The following is a 12,839-nucleotide window of genomic DNA, read 5'->3' as shown; positions in this document are numbered from 1 at the left end:
CTACTCTATCTAGCGGCAGCTCCCAATCAGCTGAGCTGAGCTGAGCGCTGAAAGCGGTCATGACTTATCTGGGTTTGTGTTTTTCCCCCTCCACGTGTCAAGATACACGAAACAGAAGGCGGGACCAAAACAAACCACCTGATTGGTCCGCCGCGTGTCACCAGCTTGTGGTTGGTGAGGAGGGCTCTTCTCTTAAAGGGCCACACGCCTTATTTTTTTTGTCACTACATAACAACAATACAGCACGAGCTCAACATACCATGCACAGACGATTTAAATCAACAGTCGCTTTTAAAATGATTATTTTTAATGCTAAAAATATTCGGGCATGGGCAACTTAAGGGAAAACGAGGACGCTGTCTTTCCCCTGACTCTATCAGCTGACAGTTAGGCTGCCAAGATTTTGCATTATGCAAAACACAAAATGAGCTTATGGTATAAATTCAAACACCCATCAGATAAATATACATTTATTATGTGATCATGAACACGTGAAAGGCACTTAGAGTACAATACGCAGGTGGCGTCATTTTGCATTAGATGATTTTATTTCTGGTACTTCTAGTGCGTTTGTTTTCTTATATTCTTTCACAGACATTAAAATTTCCAACGCAGGAATTGTATTTCTGTTTTTCTCATGTAGTGTGCTATTTTGACTTGCAAAAAAATACAAACATGAAGAGACTTTCGTGGCAATAATTTGATATCCCTTTAATGTGTTGTATTTAGGCTGCATAACAACTGGGAGGCTGACTCTGTTCCTTTCACAGTATTAGGAAGGGGCGGTCCGAGCCGGGAGGGCGGACCATTTTGACAGAGAGAGAGAGAGAAGAAAAAAAAATAATAATAAACCCCGCTCTACTCAGCAAACGTCCACGAGTAGCGGTAATGCAGAGAGGGATACGAGTCTGGTCGCCACGGTCCGCTGGAAACAAGGGAGCAGCAAGTTGTCAAGATACCACCGATCACGACGGAAAACGCGTCCGCTGGCGGTGAGTGTGGCCACGGCTCGGACCGGGAGGCTGGCACACGGCGGAGAGCATTTGTACATGTGTTGCTGTCCTCTTTCTTGTTTTGTTTTTTTCTTTTTTCTTTGGCTCCTTCTCTTGTTTCGACCGAGGAGGTGAACGCTTGACGGGTGAGAGATTTATCTCCTCTCACGCTTCCCGGCTGATGTCGCTGCCCGGTGTTGGTCTGCGGCCGTCGTTCATTGCTACGTATTTACAGGCAATTTAGTTTAAAGCGGGAGAAATTACGCATAAAGCTGAACTATCCTCTGTGGAAATTTCACACACTAACTGATATCTCCGGCGAATGGACGGGGCTCGTGCTCGTTTTTGTTGTTTTGAAGACCTGGGGTCTTAAGTGGGGGAAAAGTGTAAAAGTAACGAACCTAATTTTCACAAATGCTACTGGTGGTGTCGTCGGTCCAAAATGAGCCGCGCGTAGTGTTTTACATATCAAACAAACAACGGTCAGAGGGAATTACATTATAGTTTACACTCGCAACTTTAACTGCGGTTGTTGTTATTGTGGTTTAGCGCCATGTGTCGGCGTCCTGCCTGTTTGTTGGGAGATGTGTCGGCTGCAGGGTTTGCCGTGTTCCGTGATAATTGTGTCTGCTGTGACGAGCGGGCGCGCTGTGTCGGCGTGTTTACACCCGGGATGTGGTGCTCGTGGAGCGGGTAAAAAGCGCAGCGCGTCGACGGTGCGGTGGCGCTCCGGAGGAACTCACGTGAACCAAATGGCCCCCCCTTCACCTGAATGTCTGTTATTCACCTTCATAGATTTATAGATCCGTACTTGCACAGGTTTACATTTACCCTTTTTTTGGTGGGTCACTAAAACAGTCATAACATAACTCAGCATTTAATTGTAAAACATTTTTTTTTTGCGATAATAGCTCTTGTCCTTTTCCAAGTAAAGTAGCGTTCACGCGCTTCCTCTTTTACACTGATATCCGTAGGGTATGTATTCCTAGTTAAATGGAAGCAGTGGGTGAAAAAGCAGCTGAGGTCACCGTGTATGTGTTCCTGTGTGTTTGTGTGCCGCGCCGGCTCTGCGTGGAGGAGAGCCTCATGCACAGATGGTGCAGCAGAGGGAGCCACTTTCTGCTGGAGCTTTGAGCCCCTGACCAGCATTGTGGCGGCTGCCAGGCCTCCCTGCAGCCCCAGGCAGCGTGTCTGTGTGTGTGTGTCTGTGTGTGTGTGTGTGTGTGTGTGTGTATGTCCCTGTCTATGTTTGTTTTTTATGTGTCTGACACTATGGTAATGTTGCCAGTCCTCTATGGACTGCCAGAAGAAATTCAAGACAAGGCTTGCAGTGCCTTTGGCTCACATCTGATCTCAAGTGAAACTTGCTGCATAGTTGAAGAGATGCCCTCACTGCTTGTATAATGTTAAATAATACGCAACTTAACTTGACCGTAGAGGCCGATACATGTGTTTGGGATAATGCAAAATTAATAAGTATTAAATTGGCTAATTTATGTGTTAGATGCCCTATATATATATACATATTCAAAGATAAAGTAGCCTTGGTGAGCTCACATGACAGTTGTAGTGTTTTTCCACAACTGTTCAAGATCCACCTTCCTGGTTGGATTTCGCTTGACATGATGACATCACACACTTTCACAAACAGATATGACTTGGGCCGTCTCGCTCAGTAAACGCCATACCAGTGTATCCAGTTTTCTACTTTTACTTTGACAACACAGCCTTGTTTGTCTGTGATCTCACAACAAAGGGAACAGACAGCCACCTCGGACACAATGATATAACAGTAGCTCAGACAGGGGCACGTGGCCAACGAGGAAGAGAGAGTGTTTGCTCTCGGGAGGCTCAGTTGAGGATGGAGTGAAACTCGTTATCTCCCTCATGAAACGGGTGCCGCATGACAGTCTCGCCACAACTCTGGTTTCACTGAGGTTTCACTGTGCGGCGCGTGTTTGCAGGTTTGTAGCCTTGACCGACAGCTGTCCAGCCGCCGTGCGGTTGAGGGGGAGAAAGTTGAGCGGCGGAGCCTAATCTCCCGACCGTGCACCCGTGTGCCGCGTGAAGGTAGCTCTGGAGGGAAAAGACCAATCTGGTGGATCTTTTGGCACTCCGTTACAATTTGGCACGTCGTCAGAAAGGCTCGGCCAAATCTGCCGCGGGGAGGTAGCAGATTTGGCATGGCGGCGTTAGATGCCCACTGGGTCCCGACACACAGAGTGTTTACACACATTTGACTCCTGTCGCTTCTCAACACTGTATAGAAAGCGAAATTGCCTTATTCGTTAGTTACAACTGATGTGTATGTTTCCATATTCTTTTCATTTAAATATAAACATCCCTCTTATCTCTAATCTCTGAGACAGTCCATCCCTGCTTGTTTCTATACAGTGTAATGACACACAACATAAGCCTCTTACTGAGCATTATCATGACTAATGATTTATTTCTATTTATTGCATGCAGGGTGAGATAATTTCTTCCTATGCAACTGGGCAAAGTTTCCGCTGATAACCGGGCGATATTTGGCTCTTTGTATTTAGTTTGAAGGCCAATCACGCCCAAGTTACCTGCGAGCTACAGGCCCGTAGCTCTCAGTCAGCACAAGCCCACAAATATACATCTCATACGAAACACTTGTCACGTCACTCTAAAGTTTTCCATCCCGTGTCCCCTTCTCTTCTCCAGGGAGTTTACCGCTGAGGCGTCGGATGGATGATGAGGAGGAGGACATGTCGCGGCCCATCTCGCAGCCCTGGGGAACGCCCTTTAGGGACGTCAAATACGAAGAGCGAGCCACGCAGATCGCAGCCGGACAGGCCTTCGCCGCCGTCACTGCCGCCGTGTCCACGTCGCAGAGGCACAGCAGCAACAGCGTCAGCACGCTGCCCTGCGGCATACACCGGCGGCCCCGCATACCTTTTCACGGTAAGGAGGGACGAGCCCGGCCGAGGTCACGCGGGCTCAAAGTCCACTGAGTGACGTGCGCGCACCGCAAATTGCCGCTGTTAGCCGTCGCCGTTCGTCTGGTAGAGATCCAAAAGATTAAAACTATTTAGAGCAAGAGGCTAATGTTTCTTTTTTTTTTTTGTTGACCATGAGACAAATTGGATTCTGTTTCGAATGACCACTGCAAAACACACGGATCTCGCGCAGCCGTGAGACCGCTGCGTAGTAAAATACGCACGGCGAGATCAAAATAAACATGCGATTCTGTGAATCCATTAGTTTTCCACGTAGTATTATGATCATCTGTTCTACATGACACGCTGTAAATATGTTATTAACCTAAATCTGATCAATCTTAAACGCATTCCATCTAGGGTTTTTTGGGACTTTTACATGGGAACATTTTGAAAAAAATAAAAAAACAGGCAACAATAATTTCATACACATATAAAGGTGCATACCAACGCTAATATGTCCATCACTTTTAATCCAATAGTCTTTTCCCATGTCTAATCAAATCAGTGTGACATCACGCTAATTGAATTGAAGGGCTGTTGAAGTAGCATGTTGTTTGTTTGTTGACTCAGTATCAGCGTGTGAGAGCCACCTATTGTTCTTGGTTTAAAGCCATCAATACATAAACACCGCTGACTGCTATTACCTTGTCACTCATTGTAACCTAACCAGTAATGGATGTCATGCTCTTGGCTCGGCGCCATCTCTCCTCCCCCAGCACAGTCCAGGGCACTGAGTTTCTTAGAGATATTACGGCCCTCTGCGAGGACACAATAGTGGGGCATTCTGCACACATGATAACATAAAAATAATTGTTTTTCGCCCGAGTGGCATGACTGCAGAATGCTAGAGGCGGTGAGTAAACTCGGTGACATGGGCTACTAAAGCTCACTGAGGATCTTGTTGACCTAATAACTTGTTTGAGTTTTCCACCCACCGACACTCTCCCTCTTTTTTCTGTTGTTTGCTGATTCTTCAGTTGTAGTGCTTACCTTGTAATTTGTCCATTCACCAGAAGATCTGATTAAACTTGTTTGGTTTCAGACTATATTATGCCGGCGTATTTATACTGTGTATTTGACTACGCTAGTCAGACACAGTTGTTGCTCCAGGTCCTTAATAGTAAACAAGATATTTGAGCTTATCATAAGGCTGTCTGCACTTCCTGAGGGTTTTCACTGTCTAGCCGAACTTCAAAAAGCAAAACATTAGCGGCTTTAGTGAACTGAAACTGCAAACTACTGAAAAACACTGCTGATATCACTGATAACTTTAAGCCGTATATTTACATTGGCACTCGGGGCTGACAATAACCGCTTAGCGTTTTTAGTAGCGCGGCAACGGCGGCAACTCAAGTTTTAAGAAGGCTTGCTGTTTTCCTTTTAGGCAACGCTGGATTGCGCTCGCATTTTCCCGCTCAGTTTGAGCCCATGGAGGACCGGGGAGAGAGGCAGAGTGAAGAAGAAGAGGAAGAGCGCAGAGGAGAAGGAAATGACAGGATGGCGGAGGGGCCCGGGGAGCAGGCGGGCGTGAGCGTTGAGGTGCAAATCGGACGTAAACTCCGGGAGATCGGAGACAAGTTCCACCAGGATCACGTTGAACTGGTAAGCCCCCCCCCCCCCCCCCCCCCCCCCCGCTCCTGGCCCGTGACGCAAATCCACGATAACCTCCCGCTTCGAGCACCTACAGCTCTAGAGCTTACACACACTTGTCGAGTGTCAAAGTGAAGAAGCGGATAACACCTGAATGCTCTGTTTGGCCGGGGTCACCGGGACTTATCGGCAGCAAGGGGGCAGAGAGTTTAAGGAGCTGCTGGGACTTTGAGTTTGTTTGACTTTGTGTGTTTGGAGTGCATGTCACCTCTGGATTAGATACAGAAATCATAAATTCCTTGTGCCAATTTGCGGCTCACCCTTGGGGAGAACGTGACTGAGCAGCTTGGAAACCATACGAGCTAAAAATAGCCCGTACTTTGATTCAACCACTTTCTTGACCGCACTCGAGTCAAAACAATAAAAAAACTGTAAATCATTAATAGGATTCTGTGACTTCATCAAAGAACGCTAACAAACCCAACATGTCTCCAGCTAACGTCTCCGTCCGGACGTTCATTCGTTCGGACGGGGGCAGTTTGGGAATCGTGAAGGCTTAAACAATGAAGGGCACTTAATGTTGAGGCCTACTGTTTACAAAGCTCCTCAGTGAAAAAAAAAAAAAGCTAAGCACACATCGCGTGTGCAGTTCACGATAAGTACTTAATTGTGCATCAATGTTTGTAAAGCAGTCACTGTTCTGACTCAGTGTTTTCATTAGTCACGTGAAGTTAGTGAAGTACAAATAACGCCGGGACGGGAACGGGTCTTATCTGCCGCTGCGGCTGTTTTGCCACGGGGATCTGCGTTGGTATGTTTTTGAAAAGCCCTCGGTTAATGGAGAGCTGAAGAACAACAGAGAGGGTGGAGGGAAGAATGGAGATAAAGTCAGGGCTTTTACGCGAAATACGAGGCAAAACCACGAAAAGAAAGAGGAAGAGCAGGTGAGATCGAAGTTAATTGTCACAAACAAGAGTGAACAGCGCGTCTGTGTCTGGGTAGACTTGGCCGACTGTTTATATGCTCGTCTAAAAATAGCGTCTGACTCACACACTTATAGACACAGCCAGTAAGATGACGGCTACCCACAATACCTCAGTTGTCCCGCTGCCTGCCTCAGCGTGTGTGTCTCTCGTGTGTGTTTTGGTTTGTGTGTGTAACTCTGCAACAGAGAGATAAGAGAGACTTTTTCCTTTTTTTTTTTTTTCTTGGTCTGCTGTCTGCGCTCTGGTTGGTTTCATCCTGCAGGATCTGATACCGCCGTAGTAGGAATAATGTCTCAAGTGATCCCGTATGATATCCAATCACGTCCCCGTATTGTCTCGGCTGCTATTGTTAGACCGTTTCTCCTTCTCCGAGCAGAAGTTGCCAGCGTTGGCTAATGTGTGGGTTTCTTGTTTATATGAGGAAAACTGAATTTGCGGTTCGAGCCCCGTCCGTCATTTCTGTCTGTTACTGTGGCCTATAAAACGTTAATACGTTATTTACGGGACGCGAAGGGAAGTTTCTTTACCGTTCAGTGTGCAATAAATGGAATGAAAACCCAAAAAGGGCAAACAAAACGATTCGCTGCGCTCAGTTCAAGAAAGACGGTCTTAATGTGGAACGCCAGGATACTGTTTAAATATGCTCAGCAGTGTAGAATTAAGGCAATTAAGGACAATTAGGGTTGCATTTAGTGGTGCTGGTTCAGTTCAGTTCAGCCTTGCTTGTTCTGCATCAAATAGCCTGTGGCGGACTCTGATTGCTAGGCTGGTAGAGGCCTTGATAAAGAGAGAGCAGAGGAAGAGATTGTTAAGAGGAATGCTTATGCAACAGGCTGCAACATCCGAGCGCGGCCGTTCAGGGAGCCGGTGGGAGCCGCGCGGGATCAGAGATGAGGCGGCGGCGGCGGAGACGGGGGATTTCATGGGGGGGGGGGCAGGAACCCCTTCATCTGCCCGTAACCAACGACAGAAGTGAAAGAGCAGCTTAGGCCTCGCTTTGCTTCATTTTGACAATTATTCGTCCGACAGCGCTTTTACAATTCTTTTGAGGCATTTCGCTTCTTCGAGTGTCAGATCCCGGGATTAAAAAGTGTTCTTGGTGGACCTTTAATCAACCAGATGAGAGCCCCTTAAGAAAGAAAAAAAAAGAGCGCCACTGCAGTTTGGGTGTGCGTGTCACAGACATGTTTTCTAGACACAAACTAATGTTGTGGAAACAACCAGTGTACTCGGTCATATGGTTTCAGCTCACAGGGTTTACCACAGTTCACAACGCTTCCCCTCAGAAACCTGCTATGACGAAATCAGAACATGTGTAGAGACTTTCATAACTGATGAACATAGTGATTATGACTTCAGCTTTTGCTAACGCCGCGTCTTCTCTTTTTCTCTCCCCCCCCCCCCCCCAGCTCGTGCGGCATCAGCGGCAGAACCTGCCCGTCTGGATGCGCCTGACGATGGCCCTGTTCGGCTTCCTGTTCCCCAGAGAGGTGGCCATTCCCCGCCTGAGAGGAGGAGAGCAGAGATGAAGGGACTTCCCGCTGGCCCCCCCCCCCGCCCCCCCCGTTTTCCCAAACGGAGGCGAGGGGGTCGGACTTTTAAGAGATGGCACTGTAAGATGGAACACGGGTTCGGATTCTGTTTTCTAACTGATTACGAAGATGAGATGAAGAAGAAGACACTGGTCACCGCTGGACGGAGACTGATTTGCAATTTTTCTTTCGTTGACTTTTTTTTTTTTTTTTTTTTTTTTCCTTTTTCGCCTCTCCAAGAAGAAGCCATTGCGTTTGAAGAGATATTTTCGAAATATTGATCAGATTACCTATTTTGTACAGTAAACTGCTCTTTTTATTTGGTGTTTTCAAATCGTCTTGAAGGACCTCCATCAGTCCGGGGAATGCCTTATTCTCTCCTGCCACAGTACAGACTGAGATGAGATTTTTGAGATTAGGCCACTTTTCTTGGTGACAGACTGTGGACGTGGACATTTCTGTGCTGAAGTTACTGATTTCGAAACCTTGAGGACTCGAGGCACATTTCTAATTTATTCTCCGAAAAAAAAACAATAAGCCCTGTACTTATCCTTTCCTGTTCCACACTGGCTAATTTGAAAATGGTTGTTGTGGCGTTGTAACGCGCCGGTGTCGCACTGTTGGTCAGTCTAGATGCCCGTTTTTACCAGCTTCCACACTCCAGACGCACGGACGCTACATCAAACCCCGCGTCTTTCACCGGTGTCATTCATCAGCATCTCCATTTGCAGCACCACTCGCGTCGTTAGAGGCGACCTAACGACCCACTGTGTAGATTGAGACACTGTCGATTTTAAAGCGTGTATACTTGAACTTAGGTGTACTGAAGATATTTTAGCCGAGTAATTCCGAAGATCCTGCATCGCCCGCCCCGGTCGCGATTCGCGGTCACGTGTTTTGTTGGTGTGTGTGCTTACTGTTTGCGAAAATCTGCAATCGTTCTGAAAAAAACCAAATAAGCACAAAGTCAAAACAAATCTCACTTGTGAGGTTGCGATCAGGGAACTGGGAACAATCGAGACAGCTGAAAACCTTTTTTTTTTGACGAACGGCACCACTCTCCAGAGGTTTCCAGGATTTATTTTGCTAGCCGGATTGACAATCGTTATTTTGCCCCCTCGCTGCGAGAGAGAGAGACGACGTTTTATCGGCGACACCCCCCCCCCCCCCGGAAAGGGGTGAGCAATACTCGAGCCCGTGGAAGCAGTAACAAGTGATCGGCTGGATTTGCAATCAAACTGACTGAAGGACGCTCCTCGCAAAAAAAAATATGCCTGCATCTGCAATGACGCGCGCGTCTCGCTCACGAGGTCCTTTTGTTACAGAAGTATTTGGGGTCACGTTCCAGATATGCATTTTTTATTTAATCACACTCCAGGTGCACTGATTCAAACCTGACGCGTATGAGATAAGTCAAACTGCCGGTGGTAGATTCAGAACTGTGTACAGTTTCAGAAAGTTTTTTTTTTTTTTTTTTTTTTTACGAACACACGCAGACACATCTGGGTATGGGAGAACGTTTTTACATCCATTTTAAGCGACGACTGCTACTTTAGTGCAACACTCTGAAGCGACGCGCCCGCCGTTCCTCGATGCTAAGTCTCCGAGGACTTTAAATATGATCCGATGTCTTATTTCAGGCTGTTGTAGATTCACGGTAGGAGCTCTTGAAGACACTGATGGGTTTTTTATTTTTTTTCTTTATGTTTCCTTCAGGGAGTAGTTAATAACCACGTTAATTATCAGACGAGCGGCTTTAGACCAGACACGGCTGTTACCCTTTCATTGATGCAGTAGACGCCGCTGGACAAGCAAAGATGTCTCCTTAGATGTTTTTTTGTTTTTTTTTTCCCACTCAACGTCAGCACGGACGTGTGTTACAGATCGTCAGGTTTCCTTTCTTCTTTTACTCCAGGAGTAGCCGAAAAACCAAATGTTTGTTTCCTGCAAACACTGAACGCTGAGCCAATTCAGACAGACACATTCTCTCGCCCCTCGGTCCAAGGCCTCTCACGTTTTAACTACTCCCTGTGCTCAACGAGAACAAGTTTCTTTTCGTTTTTGGTTTCCTTGAGATAATTTATTCTAATTTATTTTTGTGTATATCTGGTCAGTGCTACTGTATAGATGCTATCTCAGTGTGTACAGTCCTTTTTCTTCTCATTGTCGAGGTGCACTCGGTTGCGTGTGTGTGTTTGGAAGCCTGCGTGCGGGGAGGTCGGACTAAAGCCATGTGCCTCGTGCATTCTCACACGACACGGTGTGAGTCTCTTTACAAATCACACCGAGAACAGACAATCAAATATGTAGAAAACGTGCCTTGTGAGTGAGTAGCCCGACCTGCCACATCATCATCACCCTCCGACACTTGGCATAATTACCCAAAGCCACCGGTCACAGCTCTTGTCTTCGCTCTGTGAGATCAACACACGAGTGATTCGGGGAAAAAAAAAAAAAAAAAAAGAAAGAAAAAAAGAAGTTTGATTTCTCAGATCAGCTCACGAGGCACAGGCTCAACCTTTGACATCTCTCAGCACACCATGCAAAACCTTCTCAATATCAGAAACGACTGTTTGCAATCAATGTGCACTGTAAAAAAAGAAAAAAGTTTTTTTTTTTTTTAAATCTGTATACAGTTCTTTGCGCCTCTCTCTTTCTACTCCTGTGCTGAACTCCCCCCCTCTAGATTCTAACATCTGTGATATGCTGGATCGGCCCAGCTCGCCTGGGTCCTTTGTGCTTTATTTTCTACAGTCCAGCAGGGCTGTGGGTTTGCATTTGAAGGAAGAATGAGCCACCGCGGTGCCCAGTATTAGTTGTACGCGAGATGGGGTTGATCTGATCCGAAACCATCGACTCAAGTGAATCTCTTCTTACACGTTCAACCTTCAGTGTCTTTAATATCCGATTTTTTTCTCAATCCGTTTTTGAATATCCGAGAAAGAGTGCATCTTTGCTGTCAAGTGCTGTGATTTGGTGTTTTTTATACATTAGACATGAATTTGACACGGCTATTGTTGCTATCTTTATAAACAAAAAAAAAGAAAAGAAAAGAAGAAGATTTTGGCAAAAGTTTTTCCATACCTTTTTGTAACAAGTCGAAGAAAGAACTACGACGACTTTTACTTTTCTATGATGGCTTTTTTTCAATGTTGTGGCATTTTAAAATTTGGATATTGCCAAGTCTGCTTCGTCACTCTCAGTTCAAGGGCTTTTTTCGATAAATGTAAATGGAGTAAAAATGCATGTCCAACATTCCTAAAAAAGACAAAAAACAATAAAATAAAAAAAATAAAAATGAAAAAAAAAAATCGAAAAAAAAAAATTCTGTAACCTAAGGGTTTGAATGTAATTTAATGGAGTGAAAAACCACAATATCTCTTATAAGACGTGAAATGAACAGTGGAACTTATTTCAGACTCTTCGCGCGAGAGTCTATATTGTCTTCACATTGCTTTCTTTGGTTTCAGAGTGGTCTCAAGGATTTCACATTCATGTGTCCAATGAAGTGAGACCCAGTCCAGATGTAGCAGTTTTTTCTTTTTTTTTTTTTTCTTTTTTTTTTGATAAACCATTGGCTGTGCTATCTTTGGGACTGCTCTGTTTTCTCCTGTGCGCTTTTCGAACGGCGCAGGTCACTGGAGCGATGGTGGGATCGGAGGAGGTCGGGGGGGCGGGGAGGGGTCAGGGTGGGGTATGGAGGGGGGGGTTGTTTGTTCTTTTTCTAGTGCAATATGCTGTACATACGAGCTTGGCTCACAAAACCTTACAACTTCTCTTAATTTCTTTTGTTGTTAAATGGGTACTTGCTGTTTTTTTCATTAAATCTTTATGGACATTTGACACGGCTTGTGCTTCATTTCTTTTGCCGAACAACATACTTGAATTACAGGTTTACCCTCGACCACGCTGGCAGTTAACTGTGATATATTGTTATTTTTATCACACCGGTCGTTATTTGCTAACAAGCGACGGCCTTTTTTCACAGTGGTGTCATAGAAGTGGTGTTTACTGGCCTTAAACTAGCCTCAAATTAGTTTCAAACACACGAGCAGAAAGCGATCTGTTTTCGTATCTGGTGGTGTAAACAGTCGGCGTAGCTTCGGGAAATTGTGAGGTCCTCCAATGGGAACCAGGTGTTGGGCACCAGCCGGTCGAGGTAGAAGAAGAGAACACCTGTTTAATTTCACCAAAAGCTACAGTAAATATAAACAGCTGAGATTAATACAGCCCTTAAGAAAGGTCAACAAATCAGGGAATAATCAAAATCGAGACACAAATTGGAAGCAAAGACAAAGGGAGTTGACTTGATCCGACCGACGTCGTCAAACAAACTTGCGTTCGCTTAAAGTTTGCACCTTGAGAAGTGTGAATTCAAAAACCAAACCGCCTGCCTTTTATGTAACTTCAGCGTCTGCGGATGAAAGTACCTGATGATGTGGTGATGATGTGGGCGGCTGTGTGAAACCTTCCATTTGCATAATGAACGTGGTGAGACGAGGTAAATGTCACAGCAAGCGCGCCGGCAGCTCCAAAAAACAATCCAGAGACGCTGCTGCAGCTCCGGCCCGCGCAGCCCGGGAACCAGATGATTTACGCGTGCTGGCGCCGCAGTAAACAGAGCGGTCCGCTGTGGCCATCGCGTATGCAGATGGTCACATGTCAGATGTCACGTCCAATATGTTATCGGGAGGACGGGATCTTAGCGTAGCGCGCTGCCACGCTGAGAAAAGCAAACAAAACTGGTTGGCCACAGACCAAGGAAGGTCC

The 12,839-nt window shown here is 45.9% G+C and overlaps 1 protein-coding gene across 1 annotated transcript; it reads left to right on the top strand.

Moving 5' to 3' along the window:
* Positions 1–802: 802 nt before the first annotated feature.
* On the top strand, positions 803–11,912 carry bmf2 (BCL2 modifying factor 2). Its single transcript, XM_047573236.1, has 4 exons — positions 803–992; positions 3,684–3,923; positions 5,346–5,563; positions 7,947–11,912. The coding sequence occupies exons 2-4, from the start codon at positions 3,707–3,709 to the stop codon at positions 8,064–8,066; spliced, it is 555 nt and encodes a 184-aa protein (XP_047429192.1). The 5' UTR covers positions 803–992; positions 3,684–3,706; the 3' UTR covers positions 8,067–11,912.
* The last annotated feature ends 927 nt before the right edge of the window (positions 11,913–12,839 follow it).

Source organism: Mugil cephalus, chromosome 21, assembly GCF_022458985.1.
Source record: "Mugil cephalus isolate CIBA_MC_2020 chromosome 21, CIBA_Mcephalus_1.1, whole genome shotgun sequence".
In the NCBI taxonomy this organism is placed as follows: Eukaryota; Metazoa; Chordata; class Actinopteri; order Mugiliformes; family Mugilidae; genus Mugil; species Mugil cephalus.
Note: the sequence above shows the minus strand (reverse complement) of the source record. Positions and strands in the feature narration are given on the sequence as shown.